This window comes from Acomys minous (assembly GCF_964271855.1).
Source record: "Acomys minous genome assembly, chromosome: 10".
Lineage (NCBI taxonomy): Eukaryota > Metazoa > Chordata > Mammalia > Rodentia > Muridae > Acomys > Acomys minous.
In genome coordinates, this window is record NC_140491.1 from 120,964,127 (window position 1) to 120,984,718 (window position 20,592).

Genomic DNA, 20,592 nt, shown 5'->3' on the forward strand with positions numbered 1-20,592 from the left:
ATCCTACATATAAGAGACCATTAAGACACCATCATTAATATCATAAAACTTAATATCATATTAAACAATGTAAAATATATGAAAAAAGTATTCATCCAGAATAATTGATGGAAATTTGACTTCCTTTTGACAAAATTAGTAGGTAGGCTATAAAATCTTACCTTTAGTCTGCTGAAATATCTTAACTTCAAGTTGTAAGTCTGGTAAAAGTGCAGTTAAAGACACACATTATGGCCGTAACTTAACAAAATAAGATTTTGGATATTATGCTTAAAGTATAGTATATATGACAACACACTTTAAGGATATACCCCTAAAATTTCTCCTAGGATTTTTGTTTGTTCATTTTATAACACAAGTCAACAAAATCCCCATATATTATTTTCAACAGATTGAGAGATAAATATGTATATACATAATCAGCTTTCTTATAGGATGAAAAATTAGCTTATAGTGACCATTTGAAAGATTGAAATGATCACACATTAAGAATTTATGTTTGAAGATAAACTACTATATAGGAGGATATCAGGTTCATTTGTGGATCTTTGTCTCAGTGGTCTCAAGAAGACAGAAACCAAACAGGGCAGAATCCTGCAGAAGGGAATTCTAACCTATAAAACAGGCGAGGAAAACACTGCAGAGGGCTCAGTATAGTAAAGATATAAGAGGAATCTTTGGCTTTCATTGTAAAAATGGCAGTGTATATTTTACCTCTGTCTTCCAAACCAGCAAGATTCCTTAAATAATGTACATTAATTTTTATATTTTAAAATTAACATTTATTTAAACCAGATAAGCAATGGAAGTGACAAGAAATGTGGCTATCTACTCTTGGTATTGATGTTTTATGGGCAAGATGAGTTAGTATTGAAAAGGACCAAAAGATGACTTAGTACTGAAAAGAACCTAACCTTGCACACTGCCTTACATTAGAATAATCCATCAGTGCAGATTGAAATTGTTTTATGTTACAAGGTGTTAAAAATCATGCTTATGATGATAAATTCATTTGCAAATTTCAGAACTTTTAACATTTGGTTTATTTCATTGTACTTTAAAACAATTCTTTATACCACATTCTTTATCGTGCACATCCTTTTACCAAGGTGTACAAGAATCTATGGGGTGATTCTTTTAGTGATGTTTAATGGGCATAACTAATAATAAGTATATTTTTCATCTTATATAGTTACACAGAGAGACAGGAAGACATAAATATGGAAGTAAACAGTAAAAGCCAATCACCATAGAATCTATTAAAATATTTTTTCAGGAAAATCTCAAATATTCTTTAAGATTTATTTGGGACTCCAAAGGCATTGTGTATATCTGTATACTAATGGCTTTGTTTGGAAGCTCTATTCCAGTACCAGTACTATCAGAGAAGATGGTCTTATGACTTAGATGTTTAAATGGTATGTCTATGCAGTTTGGAGTGTAGGCTATGCCTGAGTGATAATATTAGAGTATTTACAAAAGGCTGGTCATGACTTCTTGGTGTTTACTAAGGGAGGTGATGTTTTTCCCCAACTGATCCAAGAAGTAATATATGATTTAAAAAACAAGCTACTTTCTTTTGAAATATTTGTTGGGGTATGTTTTGTCATGAATTAAGACATATTCTTCTGTCTCCGTTCATAACATCTATATCTTCCACTGTATCCTGCTTTCTGGAATGGACCTACTGGTTTTCTCAAAAAGGGTTCCAAATGAAGCATCAAAAGAATCAGAGCACTGGAGTCTTTTTTTTCTTCTTGGGATTCTCAGAATATCCAAACCTACAGGTGCCTTTGTTCATAATGTTTATAATAATATATACCATCACTGTTTTGGAAAATCTAGGTGTGATTTTGGTGATCAGGATCAATGCAAAACTCCACACTCCCATGTACTTTTTCCTCAGTCATTTATTCTTCATTGAACTCAGTTACACCTCTGTGATGGCACCAAAACTGCTAGACCTTCTGATAACAGAGGACAGATCTATATCCCTCAAAGGATGCATAGCCCAGTTTTTCTTTGCCTGTGCTTGTGTGGTTACGCAAACTTTCATTTTAGCAGTCATGGCCTATGATCGCTTTGTGGCCATATGCAACCCTCTACTCTACAGAGTAGCTATGTCTCAAAGGCTCTGTGGTCTCCTAGCAACTGGAACTTACCTATGGGGTGGTCTCTGTGCCACCACACTCACGTATTTTCTTTTGGGACTATCTTACTGTAGATCTGTCACCATTAACCACTTTTGCTGTGAGTACTCTGCCATCCTCTCTGCAGCCTGTTCTGATTCATCCTTCAGCCAGATGGCAATCTTGTTAATTTGTATATTCAATGAAACTTGTAGCCTACTGATCATTATCGTCTCCTACGTCGTTATCTTCACCACTGTCATCAAAATTCCTACGAAAGGAGCGCTACAAAAAGCCTTGTCCACCTGTGCCCCCCACCTGACTGCCATCTCCTTCTGCCATGGGATTATTCTGCTTCTGTACTGTGCGCTTAAGTCAAAGGGCTCACTGCTCCTTGTGAAAATAGTCACCATCTTTTACAGCATGGTCGTCCCTATGCTCAATCCTCTTATGTACAGCCTAAGAAACAAGGAGATAAAGGAGACTGTGAAGAAATTAGTCCACATAAAATTTGTTTCTCACTCATTATAGACATACACACCCTAAAGTATTTTTCCTACAATTTTATTCATTGACTTTCTAATATTAAAATAATGAAGTATAAGGGAAATATTTTGAGAAACTTTAGGGATGTGGTCTGTGTGTGTGTGAAGGTATGTAATAGTTACAATACAAACTATAAATAACTTAATAGAGAATAGAAATTGTGGCATTGTATTAGAATGGTGAGGGATAAATTTTGGTTCTTTAAGGTTATCCAAATTTAACTTTTGTTATATTTTGTAGTTCTCTTTTCCTTTTTCTCTTCCTTTCCCTTTGCCCATTGTTTTCTTCCTCTGTCCTTTATATTCTCTCTCCTGTGTGCATGTTTGTATTTGTGCATGAGCACCTACACATTCATATATGAATAAATGTGAGTGATAATTACCTTTTTCCTTTTCCAGAAAACAATAAGAAAGCATATTATTTTATGCACACTCTACAAACTTCATATGCACACTTGTAGTGCCAATTTTCCTGCCCACCCTCACTGAAAAGAACTACACTGTATGGATTATAATGTTTCTCTCTTTCTTTATAACAACAGTATGTAACTACTTATTCTGAAATTATAAAGTTTACTTTTGCCCATACACCTGAAACTTATATGCTTAAATTTTAATGTTGTGAACCTACTAAAACTAGCTAAAACTTTAAAGATTTTGTTCAGAGCCGTACTTATGTTCTCATGTGAAACATCACTTAGTGTTTAATGGTTGTTAAATATATGCTTATCTACACTACAGCTGTCTGGTTCTAATTCCCTTTCGAAGTACTGCAATATCATCTGAGTGTATCCTTAGGACTTCCCCTCTCTACTGCTATTCACAAACCACCAGGAAACTGAATTTTGAAGATAGATCCGTTCTCTTCACCGAATGCATCAGACATTTCTTCTTTGTGGTTAACTTATTAAAGAACATTTGGTCTTTAATGATTATGTGTATGTCAGGGTGTAGGTTTATGCACTTGAGTGTATTACCCATGGAAGTCATAAGAGGGTGTTTAATCCTTTGGAAATAGAGTTACAGTCAGTTGTGACCCAGTATGGGTGTTGGGACAAAAATCTTATCCCCTGTAATAGCAGCATGTGTTCTTGACATCTCTCCAGACCTGGGAATATACATATATTCCTTCTAGTAGGTGCAACCATGTTGGCAAAGTTGGGCTATAGATAATTTGTGATGATCCATAGTCGTCTTTTCAAAAGAGTGTAGTCTTCTAGAGGCTTCTTTTTTGTCAAGGACTATGTCACATTCTTGAGCTACCATTGATTCTCTAATATTACTGTGCTGTTTGCTGAACTAATGATCTCATAGGAGTAAGTTCACAAACAACTACCTGTGAGCTTGTTGGCACGGTTGCCATATCCTGCTCTGAGTAGGATATCTGCAAGAGGACTCCTCTTTTTCTCTAAATTTTTGGATAAAAAAAACCTGAATTTTTTCTCTCTCTCTGTATTTTCATTTTAATCACCACCATCATGATTTCAGTAGTAGGCGATATATAGCTGTCCATATGTGTTGCCATCTAATTGGCACTGAGATTTTCAAGATATCTGTCTTCTTTTTCCTGTTTTTCCACTAAAATGTCAAGGCTTGCAAAAGATATCCTGTCACTGTTTGACATATCATCACTGAATACAACCTAAGAAAAAATGATGTGATGAAGGGTGACAATCAAAACAATTATTGTATTCTAGCATATCATTTTTGGAATAGTATTTATCTTTTAAACTAATATGGTATTGCTCAATGTCAAATCAGCCCATATAAGATAACCCGTGTTTTAGCATATCATCACATTATTTTACATTACAGAAATAATCAGAACTAAAATCAGAGAAGACTTAAAATAAACCACTGAATTCAATATTCTAATTTGGAGATTTGAGATTCAGTAAATTCTTTCATCTCTCTACCCAAATGAACATTAAGTTCTGCTGGTACCTCATGAAGTTTGAGATATTCTCAAACACATTTAGCTGTAGTGCTGAGTACTCAGCCATCACTTATTCCAGCACTTTCTACACCTGTAAGGCAGTCTTCATTGACGTTCACTAGAAAGAGATTTCACTGGTTAAGTCTGGTAGTGAGGCTTCTGTATGGAAACCATAATACATATGTAGAAGGTAGTTTATGAAAGCATTAGAATTAAGTCTCCTAGGTAAAATACCGTACACTACCATGGCTTTGGAATAGATTTATATTATCAGGTGTGGATTTCTCCCTATAGTGTGGGTCTCAAATCTAATTGCAGAAATATTGCTTATCCCTAATAATGTTATTCTTATAGTTTTGTGTTCTACAAAACAAAAGTGAATTACAGAGTGAAAATTATAATTTACTATATATTTATTATGTGTGCCTTTAGATTTTTTTGAGATTCAAAATATAAGCTCTTATGTGAAAAGTACAGTAACTGCATTTTCCCAGTACATTATTTCCTGTTCGAAATATTATTTTATTTAAATGTATACAGTACTTGACAGAGCATTTGGTTAAATGGACAACATATATTATTTACATACTGCCACATTAAGTAATGTATCTCTACAGGTAAATGGCTTCATTTGTTGGTATAATGATGTTCATTTTTAAACACCCTGAGAGTTTTGGTTATATGAGTTTGTTATACATTATTACTAATAAAGAAACTGTAACATTTCTTTTGGAAATTATTAGCAACAATTCAAAAGAAGAAAAGCTTATAATTTGAAATTTTTAGTAGAATAGACATTGCTGTGCAAGGTATTTTACCAAGATTTTGAGATTCCAAAAGATATCAATCATGATTAGTGATAGTAACAACAATATAATCATTTATTAGTACAGTTAAGCAGCTTACTAATTATGAAAATATTTTCAATCTATTCCAGCTACATATATATCTCCATTTTCCAATGACTGAAAAAGAGAAATTTGTTTCATCATTAATGTGTGCCACTTTAACAATTATACATGTTGAATTTCAATTAAGAAAGAGTCATTTGAATATAAAAGTCACTGTTGTTTTGCTTATTATTTTATAACTGAATACTCTACATGAAATTAAATAGATTTTGAATTGACGTTAAGCTCACTGTAGAATTTCAGTATTAGTTTGTCAATCATTTTAGAAATCTTGAAATTTCTGCACAATATTCTTGAAAATGAATGAATAAAACAAACCACACAGACATGGAAACATTTACTTTCATAGGTTTTTACTGATCACTTTCCTGACTGTCTCCTTGACATCTCTGTTCCTGAGACTATAGATCAGGGGATTTAACATGGGGATGAAGATCGTGTAGAACACTGAGGCCACCTTGACCATGAGCCATGAGCTCTTGGTGTTAGGTACACAGTAGAGAAAAAGGATTGTTCCATGGAAAATAGTAATAGCAGTCAGATGGGAGGCACATGTGGAGAAGGCTTTACTACGGCCCCCAGGGGAAGGCATCTTCATGACAGTGATGAATATGAAAGCATAGGAAGTAAGAATAATGAACAGGCTGCTTATTTCATTGAATGTAGCAATGACAACAATAATCTCCTGGCTAATATATGGGTCAGAGCAGGATATAGCCACAATAGCAGCATGCTCACACACAAAGTTATTTATGATATTAACTCCTTGAAAGGACAATCTCAACAAAAAATAAGTAAGTGTCAGGGAACAGATTATACCCCAAGAGTATGATGCACTCACTAAAAAGGAACACAGCTTAGCGGACATTGCAACAGCATAGAGCAGAGGATTACACACTGCAACAAACCGGTCATAGGCCATCACCGCCAACATGTAGGTTTCTGTCACCACGAAAGTACAGGCAAGGAAGAACTGCATCATGCAGCCTGAGAAGGAGATGGTTCTGTCTTCTAAGATCAAGTTTTCTAAGAGTTTGGGTGTTACAACAGTGGAGTAACAGAAATCTACAAAGGAGAGGTGGCTAAGGAAAAAGTACATGGGGGTATTGCGGAGCTTATTATTGACCCTGATGATGGCAATCATTCCCAGGTTTCCCAGCACGGTGACGGTGTATATGGCCAGGAACACAAGGAAAAGGGGCACCTGGAGGTGTGGGTATTCAGAGAAGCCCAAGAGAATGAAGATCACTGAAGAAGTCTGGTTTTCTTGATCCCTGGGTTAAAATAGGAAAATTTAAACAGAGAAACAATCAAATAAGACAGGCTGAAAACAGTGGGGGTTTAAGGATTACACATAAACAGTTGCATAGAAATGTATTTCAGTAGTTACATTAATTTAAATTCAACACATCAATTAATATAGCGTAATACATGCTTTTTTCCTTTGAAGTTCACTATTGTGTACTCTAGAATAAAATTTAATTCACAAGGTCAATGGTGAATCACATAGACATAGCATAAAATCTCATCATGAAAATTATAGAATGTGTTACTGCCTGCTGCAGCCAGCATACTTAAAACTATACCCTATGAGCATATAAAGGGGAGGAGGTCAGCCTCAGTCACAGTCACAAGGGAGGGGAGTACGGGGAAAATGGAAGGGAGGGAGGAATGGAAGGATGCAAGGGATGGGATAACAATTGAGATGTAATATGAATACATTAGTAAGATATATTTTAAACACTTGTGGTGTACTGAGACACATCTTAGTTATGCAAAACAGTAGCCACTTTGAAACTTCAGATCACCTAAATTCCTAATTATTCAAAGCAGTTTCAATTATGGAAAAATAGAATGGGTTATTCCTATATGCACTGTTTTCTTCCAAAAGTCACAATTACTCTTTTCTACTATCTAATTACATTTTTCTTAGAATTACATTGCAAGTACTTATTGACCTTAAAATTAACAATGACATGTCTGCATGTTAAAATTAAAAGCACTACATTTTTCTATATTTTGGTTCCTTAAGATAATATTAGTCTTGTGTCCTTCATATAAAATATTATTGGCATAAATGTACAGTTTTTCTTCAACTATTACTTTGGAATTTATTGTTTCTATCTACAACACTTATATCCTGAATACACTTACACATTTCATACAAATTATATTAAGACCAAATTCTATAACTAAGTAGACTTTTAAAACTTTACCCAAATCTGTGTTCTTTCTCTGATCCTATTTTAAGAAAATTTGAGCAACTTAAGATTGAAAGGGAAATCTTTTCCACCAGTAGTAAATATGTATTCAAGAAGTTCTGACACATCTTTTCAACATGTGTAGCATTTGCGTCCACTTCTTATATTCTGTGTTATTTAATGAACTTGGGGCCAAATTTTAAAATCACCCATTTGCCTCAGCAAGTGTCTGCGATCTACGTTCAGTTGCTTGATGGCTCAATGTTGTGTACACATTGTGCAAATGTCTCTGTAATGAGCTGATTCATTCCTTGTTTTCTGGTGAGATCCATCTTTGTTTTCTCATTATATTTTCTGTATTTACTGAATGACATACAAACTAAAGAATTATCAAATATGATTCTTATCCTCAGGTTTTTTGAGAATTAGTATGAGGTGAGATACATACAGTTATAAATAAGTATAGCGTACATGTCTTGTAATTGATTACAACTAAAGTGTGTGTATATACAAGGAAGAAATATACAATGAACAAGCAGAAATGCCCCATAAATATTGGTTCCATAATAATAATACATACAGTAATACACATCATGGTAAATTCATCTATCTAGCAGGACTTTGTGGTTATCATAAAAAGTAGAGTCACACAGAGATTCTAAAGTCTGAGAAGATACATCAGTTTCCTTCTAAAATCAAACAAAATAAGAATTGAATAAACTCACCACGACGCAGAAAATTCTGACGTATTCATTTAAGACTCTTTGCAAAACTTATAGGCTCTAGTATTCCTTTGCTACTAATTCAGTTTATTTTAAGGAATGTGACTCAAAATGTGAAAAATGAGGGTTTTACTGTACTTGTCAAAGACTACTTTAGAAAAAATATTCTACCACATAACATTTACAGAAAAACTCAGTGATACCTGAAATGAGAACAGTCCTAGCACCAAACTGTGTGTCATCTTTATGTCACAGACACCATGGGGATGTGATCCCTAGAGTATCCAACTGAAGACTTTCCCTGGGGGCACAAAGCAAACAATTAGAGGAAACAAAACCCCATGTGATATTTTGTTTGTAGTTTTATCTAAAATTAGTAATATTTTTATGGCCTTTTTAGTGCTTTGAATATATTATATTTTATAAGATAATATTTTTAAAACTTAAATATATACAAATAGCTATAAAGCACCTATAAAATAATACATAAACTGAAGACAAGCTCTCATGGTACCAGAAGGAACAGCACCATGCAATTTCCAGAAGAGGGGAGAAAACAGCAGTCTTATCTTGAAATGGCCTCTTGAACCAAAGCAATGACCAGCATAGCAGGATAACCCCAAGGATACACTAGTGGCATGCAGACACTCACAGTAACCCACAGCTCTCTAATTGGACTTAATCCCTACTCACTAGGAGAGAAATTATGTCTAGTACTGGAAACCTAGATAACTATTCAATGCTGGTAAAGTCATGGATCTTGGAGAAGAACCCATAAAACCACTTTACTAAACCAACATAATCCCTGACTTCACTCTAAACATTTCTTCCTAAACCACGGATAAATGTAGTCCTCATCCTTCACCAAGAAAACTCTTTGTCGTAGTCAGAGATCACTACAGAAAACCATAACCAATCAATATGCAGATTTATGGAGCTCACCCAGTAAATATACATCTATAAAACAACTCCCACAAACCAAAGCTAGGGCAATATTGAAAGAGGGGGCAAAAAACATTATTAGACCCAGAAGATCATGAAATTTGCTGTGATATTGTGGCTCCTATTAATGTACCTCCATAAAGTCTCACTTACATGGCTTTGAATACATAAGCTGAACAAAGTCGATATTAACACTGCAAAGATCATGAGTCTTCCACCCTATAAAAACAAGTACAGGCAAATAAGGAATTCTGAGTATAAAAAGATTAATGTTTTCTGGGGAAACCAAACCAACTGACTATTTACTACCAAACAGTCAGCTCTGAAAACATACTTACAAGCAGCATTAAACAGGCCAAGCAAGTTATACTTAGAAATATAAACAATTGCATGTAACAGACACTAATACAACATGTCATTTATTTGAAAGACAGCAAGTCCTTGAATATATGGGTAGCTGTGGAGGCAGGAAAGGAAGGAGAAAATCAGGTAATTATATTACAATCTCAAAACTAAAGAAATATTTTAAAAAGCTAGCCTGTGACTCTAGTTCCAGAAGACCCAGTGTCCTCTTCTAGATTCCTTGGGCATATCAAGAATGAAGACAAAATACCCATTTACTATAAATAAAAATAAAAGTCTTCTAAAAAAAAACATTTTCAACTTTAAATGTAACCTAGTATAGATTCACACTTGGTGGTCCACATCTTTAATCCCAGCACTCAAGAGGAGAGGTAGGCAGATGTCTGTGAGTTTGAGACCAGCTTGGTCTACCAAGTGACAGACAAATCAACTGCACAGAGACACCTTATTTCTATGCCTACTGCTCAAAACAAACAGATATTTGTGTTCTGTTGATGCTGTTGTGTTTTAACATGAGAAATGATTATTATACAATAAAGTAAGAGCTCATGTGTTTGTATTTTAGGACAATAAATACAACTAAATGCGCCTACCAACTACTAACAACAAACTGTTAATACATAATACAGTACCACATTTTTTTATTGTGAGAATTGGTACCAAAAACAAACAAACAAAAAAGACAGTAAGAGAGAAAAAGAGGGGATAAAGATGGGAAGAGTGAGGGAAGTCAGGGTAAGTGGAAAAGAAAAGGGAAATCAGAGTTTCTTTTGCATGTTATTGGAGAAGATTTCAAAATGTGATATGCCTATGAAAATATGCATGGTGGTTCATTAAGTAATTAATGTGGATATTCCACATCACCTGACAGTTCTATTCTAATGTGTACCAGATTAATTAATACCAGAATCACATATTTGTTTACAGATCATCCTAACTCAAAATAGACAAATGATAGAACCAAACCTGGTAGCCATCAGCAGACATGTATATGTCCACATTGATTATCTATGTGCCATTAAAATAAATGATATCAGCAGCACTGGGAACACATATTGTATAATTCCAATAATGTATGGTTCTTACCGGGGTAAAATTCAAGTATACACAAGTAGAAACTGACTTTCAGGCACTGAATCTGGAGGGGAATATTGCAGTATGTACATAGCTCTAGTTTTGGATGTGGAAGATGTGCTGGAGACAGTGGATACATCAGCACAACATTGTGAACACCTTTGCTGTCACTAAATCATATTCTCTCAAGTGTTCAAGCGATCAATCTCTGCATAGAGCATTTTGGATTATGATATTAGGAAAGCAATAAAACACAATTAACAAAGAAATTTACTGGCAAAATACATGGGTGGTTAATAATAGCATATGAGTTACCGAAGACAATGATTAAAACTTCCATTAATGCATGATTTTAGATTGATAGGGACTGGTAGTCGGCTTTATAATGGATAAATATAATATAGGACTGTAGGGGACGGGCTGTATAGCCAATATTCAGCCATCTTGTCAGAGCCTAGATTCTTATTTCTCCAGCAGTCTGCCATTTACCAGACACCAACTAACCCTGTCGTGGTTCAGCAGTTAGACTAAAGATAAGATTTAGATGAAGCCACTCTGTTGTAGTTTAACAGTTAGATTAGATAAAGATAGCAAAATATTCGGTGTGACAGGACATTGTGACGTGCTTGGAATTCCTCACATCGTGAGATAGCCTACAGCTGGGTTGCCATAGCAATATGCTTCCCTGCCCTCTGCCTTATAAAAACTCTGTGAAATTTCTCAATAAATGGGATTTGATCAGAATGCAGACTTGCCCCCTTCTTCGTGTCTTGTGTTCTGTCCCTATATAGAAAAAATTTCCTCCCGAGCATTATTTGAACCCTGGCGGGCCAGGACATAGGACAAAGTGCTTTCTGTATACACAACCTACATGTATATATTTACATGAATTTTTAAGTCTAGTGATTTTTTGTTTATAAACTTCACATCTTGAAAAATTATATAATTATAAATCAATAAGAACATTAATATTACCAAAGTGATTGCTAGTCTCTCTAACTGATGGAATTTCTTTTTAAAAACTCTTATCACAGTTCAAGACTCTATAGTACAATGACTGTGAGGATTTTTGTTTTGCTTACAAACAAACTCCACTAGGTGGCAGAATGACACCATAACTTTAATGAGCAAGAACCATAATCTATTGTTTTAAGGACAGACACAGAACACAGCATCGTTTATAGTTATTGTTAAAACCTGATTAGCCCACGGAAAAAATTGAATCAGTGTTCACCTGAAAGAAGGAGTGGGGATTGAAAGTAGGGTCCAGAGATGTGAGAAATAACAAATCAAGTCAGGACATTTCTGATCAAGATTCTCTTTAATGCGGACGTGTAAGACTTTATATAGTAAGGTCAATAGGATCTATTCTGATCCCTCTCTCCCTAGCTCCCAGGCAAGACAAACACAATGGCCTGAGTAGCTCCCTGTAAGAACTTCCTATTACTGAGCAGCTCCCTGAAAGGCTTCTTTCACCCTCCAGGTGTTTTTCAGTAGGGACTTCCCTACTTCAAAGAGCTCAGCAACTTGAAGGGCACAGCATGCAATCTAAGCACGAGATTTCGGACATGGCAGAATTTGGCATGGCTCCCCACATCATTTCACTGCTTTCTCAATTAATGGAAGATAAACAAATCTCCGGGGGTAATAACAGACATGACTGAATACAAATACTCATATACATCCTTTTTCTTACCTTTGTTAATTTTGAATAGAAATAATATTTTGGCTCCTTGTAACTTAAACTATCACTACTTCTAAGAGGAAGAACATAGTTTATACTTGCTAAATTTCATAACAGTGTTAAACACATCAGTATAATACACACATGGCTTCCTCAAGGTAAAAAACAATAGACAAAGCAACAAAAAACAGACAAGCAAACCAAAGACCAAAAACACCACCAACAGAACTCGTTTCTAAATGTATTTTACTGGTACCACAGAAAATATTTATAATTATTGGAATCCTTTAAGATTTATCACTAAAGTGAACAAGATTGGTCAAGTCTTAGGAGAAAACTTAGGGAGACTTGTAAGTGAGAATAAGAAAATTACTCAGACATACAGGATTTTAGGCAAGATCCTACCATGCCACTGTACAATGGAACTGAAATGGGGCTGCCCAAGATTGTTAAAAAAAACCAACCATAGTTATCCAGTTACAAGACCTACCAGGAGACAATGGGTATCCCCAAGGTTACAATAAGTTATATGGAATCTTATAGGCACATTAGATTTGAGAGGATTTAAGGAAGTGGTCATCTCTTATGTTAAACATTCATACTATGTGAAGCAGATTCTAAATTCAGGGGCAACTCAGAATAGACCTACACCCAAAGACTGGAATGATTAGGCAACAGCAATATTGGAACTTGGTCCTCAGTTACAATGGCAATCATGTTGGAAAAAAGAAACAAAGTCTATAGAATAACAAATTCAGGCCAGAGGTAGTTCCTAGGTGAATGTCAATATGCTGATTTACAAAGGCAGTTTGAATTTGATGACTGCATTCGGCACTGTGTTGTCTAGCAGCTTTAAATGTTTGGGATAAGAATCAGAAAAGAGGTATGAGTCATTTACTGAAATTATATAAGACCCAAACGGAGCTTTCACTGAATTTCTGTAAAGATTGACTTCAGCTGTAAATAGAATACTATCAGATTCAGATGTTAGAAAACTACCAATTGAAACTTTGCCTTTTGAATATGCTATTTCAGAATGCAAAAAAAAAAATGTATTAGATCTTTAAAGGCAAGATCAGCATGAATAGAGGAGTGCATTAGAGATATGGCTATTGGATCGGGTCTTATGTTCATGATGCTAATGTGATAGGAGAAGTAATTTCTAAAAGTCTTAGGAAAAATCAAAATGGCAGATGTTTTAATTGTGGTAAGCAAGGCCATTTGAAAAGGAATTATAGACAAAGCATTCCTAGAAGCAATGTTTTCTTAAGATAATCCAAAAAGAAGGACCCAGCCTTCTGGAGTATATCAATAAGGGATAGGCAAAGTGACCCTTTGCCATTGGAAAATTCCCAAGGGGGCCTCCCAGAGGTCTTGAAATCAAATTAATTTCAATCATTCCCTATCAAGGTAGGAAAATGTCTTCCACAGAGCAATTAAAAGATGTATTGCCTGTTGTTAAGTTTTGTGGGTTTTTGTAATTATTGTTTCATTCTAATTTGTTTTTTGGAAAGAAGTAGACAGACAATATTATTGAGTGAGTAGGAGGGCCAGACATCTCAAGAAGACCTGTGGAGCACCCCTGTAGCTCTGGGCTCAGATCCCTCTCAGACATCCAGCTGCGTAGCATCTGGGACACAGATCAGATAGGCAGAGCTGAGTCTGGTGTGGACCACAAGTCACATTTGCTGCTGTATCAAAAGGTCTGGGGGCACCTGAACACTTTGCCATTCCTTGAACAGCATTATGCTCAAAACTCTGCCTGCCAGTTGCTAACCAGCCTAACACATCTGGAACAGAGAGCAGATAAGCAGAGCCCTGCCTTCTCAAAAAGGACTTTAGGTCACCTGAGCAGGTTTGGGCTTGGAACTCTATCAGCCTACTCCTCTCTTGCCTGACCTAGCTGGGATACTGACAGGGAAGCCAGCTGAGCTGAGCTGGGTGCAGGGTCCAACACCCACTGTCCACCATACTGAGGAGGCCTCTGGGGAGCTCAAGCAAACAACCTTTGGCTTGGAGCTCTCATTGCTTCCTCCCAACCTGCCTGGCCCACATGGGACACAGACAGCAACCCCACTGGAGGAACATCTAGACCTGATAATGCCAGAGACAACCAGATGCCTAGAGACAAGAAAACAAGCAACAAAACTCAGAGCCATATAACACCACTGGAAACTAGTGATCCTACCACAGCAAGTACTAGATATCTTAACAGCCATGAAGAAGATGTAAAATTGAGGTGATGAAAATGATGGAAGCCTTGACAGAGGAAAATAAATCACTCAAAAAAAAATACAGGAAAATACATCCAAAGAGATGAAGGGATTGAAAAAATCCTATAAAGAATTACAGGAAATTAAATCAAACAGGAGAAAGAAATGAATAAAACTATTCAAGAACTAAAGAGGGAATTAGAAACAACAAAGAAAACCACACGCTATGGGAATCTTAGAGTTGGAAAGCATAGGGAAGAGAACAGGAACTCTGGACATAAGCAACACCAACCCAATACAATAGATGGAAGAAAAAAATCTCAAATTTGGAAGATACAATCAAAATTATCAATATATCAATCAAAGAAAACACTCAAATTAAAATGTTCTTGACATAAAACACCTGAGAAATCTGGTGCACTATAAAAAGACCAACTGTAAGAATAATAGGAACAGAAGGAGGAAGAGACTCCAAGTTCCAAGGCCCAGAAAACATTTTCAACAAAACCATAGAGAAATTTTTCCCAACCTAAGGAATGAAAAGCCCATAAACATACAAGAAGCCTACATAATTCCAAATAAATTCGACTAGAAAAGAAAATCCTCCCACCACATAATCAATGGAACATTAAATGTACAGAACAAAGAAAGAATATTAAAAGCTGCAAGAGAAAAAGATCAAGTCAAAAATAAAGGCAAACCTTCAGAATTACACCTTACTTGTCAACAGAGACTATGAAAGCCAGAAAGGCCTGCACATATGTCATGCAAACATTAAGAGATCACAGATACCAACACAGATTACTATGCCCAGCAAAACTTCCAATTGCCATAGATGGAGGAAACAAGATATTCGATGAAAAAAAAAACCAAGTTTAATCATACCTAGGTACAAATCCATCCTTACAGAAGATACTAGAAAGAAATTCTAACTCAGAGATGTTAACTACACCTAAGAAAACACAGGAAATAAATAACCTCAGATCCACAAATCAAAAAGAAATGAAACATACACATACTCTACCACCAGCAACATCAAAATAAAAGGAACTAATAACCACTGGTCATTAATATCTCTCAACATCAATGGCCTTAACTGCCCAGTAAAAACACACAGGCTGACAGAATGGTTGTAAAAACAGGATCATCATTCTGCTGCATACAAGAAACACACCTCAGCAATAAAGATAGACAGTACCTCAGAGTAAAGGGATGGAAAACTGTATTCCTGTCAAATGGACCCAAAAGGCAACTGGTGTAGTCATTCTAGTATCTAATAAAATAGACTTTCAACCAAAACTAAAAAAAAAAAAAAAAAAAAAAAAAAAAAAGAGAGAGAGAGAGAGATGGCAATTTTACATCATCCTCATCAAAGGAAAAATTTGCCAAGACGATGTCTCAGTTCTGAACATTTATGCTCCAAATGCAGGATCACCCACATTCATAAAAGAAATGTTACTAAATTAAATCACACATTAAACCACACACATTAATAATGGGAGACTTCAATACCCTACTGTCTCCAATAGACAGACAACCAAGACAGAACCTAAATGAAGAAACAATGAAACCAATAGACATCATGAATCAAATGGACCTAACTGATATCTACAGAACATTTCACCCAAACACAAAAGGATATACATTCTTTTCAGCACCTCAAGGAACCTTCTCCAAAATTGACCATATACTTATTCACAAAGAAAGCCTAAACAAATACAAGAAAATCCAAATAATCCCTTCCATTTTATCTGACCACCATGGATTAAAGCTGGAATTTAACAACAACAACAAAAAAAACCCAGAAATCCTACAAACTCATGGAAACTGAGAAACTTCCTACTCAATGATCTCTGGATAAAAGACGAAATAAAAGGAGATATTTAAAACTTCTTAGAATTCAATGAAACTGAAGGCACAACATACCCACACTTGTGGGACACAATGAAATCAATGCAATGAGGAAAGTTCATCACACTAAGTACCTTTACAAAGAAACTGGAGAGATCCCATACTAGCAACTTAACAGTACACCTGAAGCTGTAGAGCAAGAAGAAGCAAACACACTCAAGATGAGCCGATGGCTGCAAATCATCAAACCCAGGGCTGAAATAAATAAATTAGAAAACAATTCAAAGATTCAAAGAAACGAAGAGCTGGTTCTTTGATAAAAATCAACAAGACAGACAAACTGTTAGTCAAACTAACTAAAAGGCAGAGGGAAAGTATTCAAATCAACAAGTTCAGAAACGAAAAGGGAGACATAAGGGCAGACACCGAGGAAATCCAAAGAATCATCAGGTCTTAACTTTAAAAGCCATATATGCCACAAAACTTGTAAACCTAAATGAAATGGACAATTTTGTTGATAGCTACCAATTATCAAAACTGAATAAAAATCAGGTAAATAAATTGAATAATCCTATAAAACCTGAGAAAATAGAAGCAGCCATCAAAAGTCTCCCAACCAAAGAAGCCCAGGACTAGATGGATTCAGTCCTAAACTCTACCAGACCTTCAGAGAAGAGCTAATATCAAATCAAATTAGAACCTGAAGGAACATTACCAAACCAATTCTATGAAGCCACATTCAACTTCATATCTAAACCACAGAGAGACTCAACAAAGAAAGAGATTTTCATACCAATTACTCTTATGAACATTGATGCAATTATACTCAATAAAATACTCACAAACTGAATTCAAAAATATCATTCACCATGGCCAAGTAGGCTTCATCCCAGGCATGCATGGGTAGTTTAATATGCAGAAATCCATCAATGTAATTCATCATATATACAAACTGAAAGAAAAAAACATATGATCATCTCCTTAGACACTGAAAAAGCATTTGACAAAATCCAGCACCCATTCATATTAAAAAGTCCTGGATAGAGCAGGAATACAAGGTACACACCTAAACATAAATAAAGACAATATACAATAAGCCTATAGCCAACATCAAACTAAACAAAGAGAAACTTAAATCAATGCCACTGAAATCAGGGCCAAGACAAGTCTTTCTACTCTCTCTGTATGGCCTCAGTATAGTACTTGAAGTCCTAGTTAGTCCTATAAGGCAAAAAAGGAGATGAAGGGGATACAAATTGAAAATGAAGAAGACAATCTATGACTGTTCATGGATGATATTATAGTATATATTAGTGACCCAAAAAATTCTATCAAGGAACTCTTACAGCCGACAAACAACTTCAGCAAAGTAGCTGGATACAAAATCAACTAAAAAGAAGCAGTAGTCCTCCTGGACACAAATGAAAAACAGGAAGATAAAGAAGTTAGGGAAACTACCTCCTTTATAATAGCTACAAATAATATAAACTATCATGGTGTAACTGGAGTTATACCAAGAAAGTGAAAGAATTGTATGAACCCCCCAAAAAAACAAAACAAAAAAAAACCCTTCAAATCTCTGAAGAAAGAATATGGAAACAATCTACATGCTTCTTAAGTGAAGAATGGATAAAGAAACTGTGGTGCATTTACATAATGTAATACTACTCAGCTATTAAAAATAAGGTAATCTTGTAATTTGCAGCCAAATGGAGCAACTAGAACAGTTTATCCTGAGTGAGGAAACTTAGAACCAGAAAGACACACACAGTATACAATCACTCATAAGTGGATATTAGTCACATAATACTGGATAACTACACTAAAACACAGAGACTGATGCACCAACCAAGGACCGTATATGATGTGGACCTAGATCCACTGCTCAGATGTAGTGGATAGGCAGATTGTGGTCCCACCTCTGGGGAGTAGGGACTACTTCTGACATGGACTCTTGGCCCCCAACTTTGAATACTTCCCTTAGCTGGGTGGCCTTGCCAGGCCACAGAGGAAGAGGATATAGGTAGTACATATGAGACTTGATAGGTAGAGGTCAGATATTAGGTGAGGAGGGCTCCCATTTCTGAGGATTAAGGAAGGGTTAGAGAGGGCATGAGAGAGAGGGGGAATTAGAAGGGCGTGAAGGAGGGAGATACAATCAGGATTTGAAGATTTCAAACTGCAGAACAAGCAGGTAAATTATATTGCTAATCCCACTACATGGGAATAGCTTTGAAACTGGCTGAGACATGAATGTCTATGCATAGACAATGATTCTTGTGGCTGCAGAATCCCTGTGAATTATTATTAAATGCATGCCATTCTTTGTATGATATAAATGAAGATTTGCACATGTCTTTTTTCCTGCTCATACAAAGAACAGCAGACCAGGCTTAATTGTCCTGTGCATCATGCATAGTTTTTACATTTATAATTTTAGGACTCTATAATCTTTGTAAGAAATTATATTCTTTCAGAACAAAAGAACCAGACACAGATACTGAATCACACCACATAGGATTCATTCCTCTCAGCTGGGAGCCTGCATTCTTCATGCACCAAGTGCTTCAGTTGCTGTTCCTTGTCAGAACAGGACAGCTCCCAGGACAGCTTCGGAGAAAGCTATAAATCCCAATTGGGCCCACATTTCAGTCTACCCCACACAGGACTCTAATTAAGCCTTAAATTTCTCAACATTCAGAAACTGGACCATAAGTGCTGGACCACCATTTCCCCAACTTAATTTGGGCCCCTAAAAGGCACACATTTCAGAAAACAGTCACTCTGAGGATGGCCTCATAGACAATGTTGACAGAGTAGTTGAAAATGAGAAGATTGAAGAAAAGTCATCAAAACAGAAGGTCAATCAACAGTCCTTGCCAACTCATGCCTTCCTGAATCAGGAAGCTAAATCAATCTTATTTCAGGGATTTGTTATACTTGAAAAGGAAAGACTACGAAACTCCATTGAGTTTCTAACACCTTATATTTTTAAAACTAAGGCATAGTTTGAAGACAAAACTAATTCTCTGGGAAGGAAATAAACATTTGATTGTGTCTGTACACTTACATGATTATGAGGCAGCTTTAATCACCATGATTGCCCTCCCAACTCTGAAAGTCTAAGAACCTTCAGGACAACAGAATCATTTCTAGAGTTTCATTGGACTTAGCACCACTATTATTTAATGAGTACGAGATGTGTATGTTTTCTCAGATTTTCTTTTACTTTATTTTTTAAAATAATTTCAAAAGATTTTTTTTAAAAATCCATGATGGTAAGGTAGAGACTTAATAGGAAGAGGCAGGTATGTTGGCAGGACAAGGAGGCAAGTAACCACAATCGTTTGATAGAGTGGCTTGGAAGTCCAGTAAGGATTTAAAGTTAAAACTCCCTCTCACAGGGACATATTTTTCCCAGTAAGGTTAAACCTACCATAACCTCTTAAAATACACAACCAACTGAAGATCAGATGTCCAAATGCTTAAGCCTATGTGAGACAGTTCTCATTCAAACCAGCCCCACCTCCTACAAATCTACTCTACATTCCCACCTACATAGCCACTGCTATCGGTCTTGCAATATCATTCCCAGTAGCTCCTCGGATAACAGTGAGGCTATATGGCTGCATCATGATAGCTCTTATCTATATTCTGATTCTTTTCTGGGATTTCTTTTTCTGACCTGAGCTCCTGTTCCTGTGCAGTCTGTCACAGGTACAATGAGGTCTTCAGCCTATTTGCTCAGGTGATTTCATAAAACACTCTGTCTTTGCAGTCATCTACTACCTCTGACTTCTACTATTTTATTTCCTCTTGAACTTTGTAGAAAGGTGTTTATTATAATGTTCCATTTATGACTACTTCATATTCAATCATTCAATGTACCTTGGCCTATTGTGAGTGTTTCTTAATTGCCATTAATTGAAAGTAGCTTTTCCAAAGAAGTTTAAGGAGTACACTACTCTAAGAGTACAATGATAAAATCACTTGGAATAATTTTAATATTATGTCTATTTTA

At 35.8% G+C, this 20,592-nt stretch overlaps 2 protein-coding genes across 2 annotated transcripts; one reads left to right on the top strand and one right to left on the bottom strand.

Moving 5' to 3' along the window:
• Positions 1 to 1,712: 1,712 nt before the first annotated feature.
• Positions 1,713 to 2,660, top strand: LOC311606802 (olfactory receptor 1165-like; the record flags this gene model as incomplete). The annotated part of the gene is made up of 1 exon (XM_084798213.1): positions 1,713 to 2,660. One exon carries the CDS (start codon positions 1,713 to 1,715, stop codon positions 2,658 to 2,660), a length of 948 nt encoding a protein of 315 aa, XP_084654339.1.
• A 3,204-nt stretch (positions 2,661 to 5,864) lies between these two features.
• LOC311607385 (olfactory receptor 5D13-like) lies at positions 5,865 to 20,206 on the bottom strand (the record flags this gene model as incomplete). Its single annotated transcript, XM_084799039.1, has 2 exons — positions 5,865 to 6,795; positions 20,130 to 20,206. The coding sequence occupies 2 exons, from the start codon at positions 20,204 to 20,206 to the stop codon at positions 5,865 to 5,867; spliced, it is 1,008 nt and encodes a 335-aa protein (XP_084655165.1).
• Positions 20,207 to 20,592: the final 386 nt, after the last annotated feature.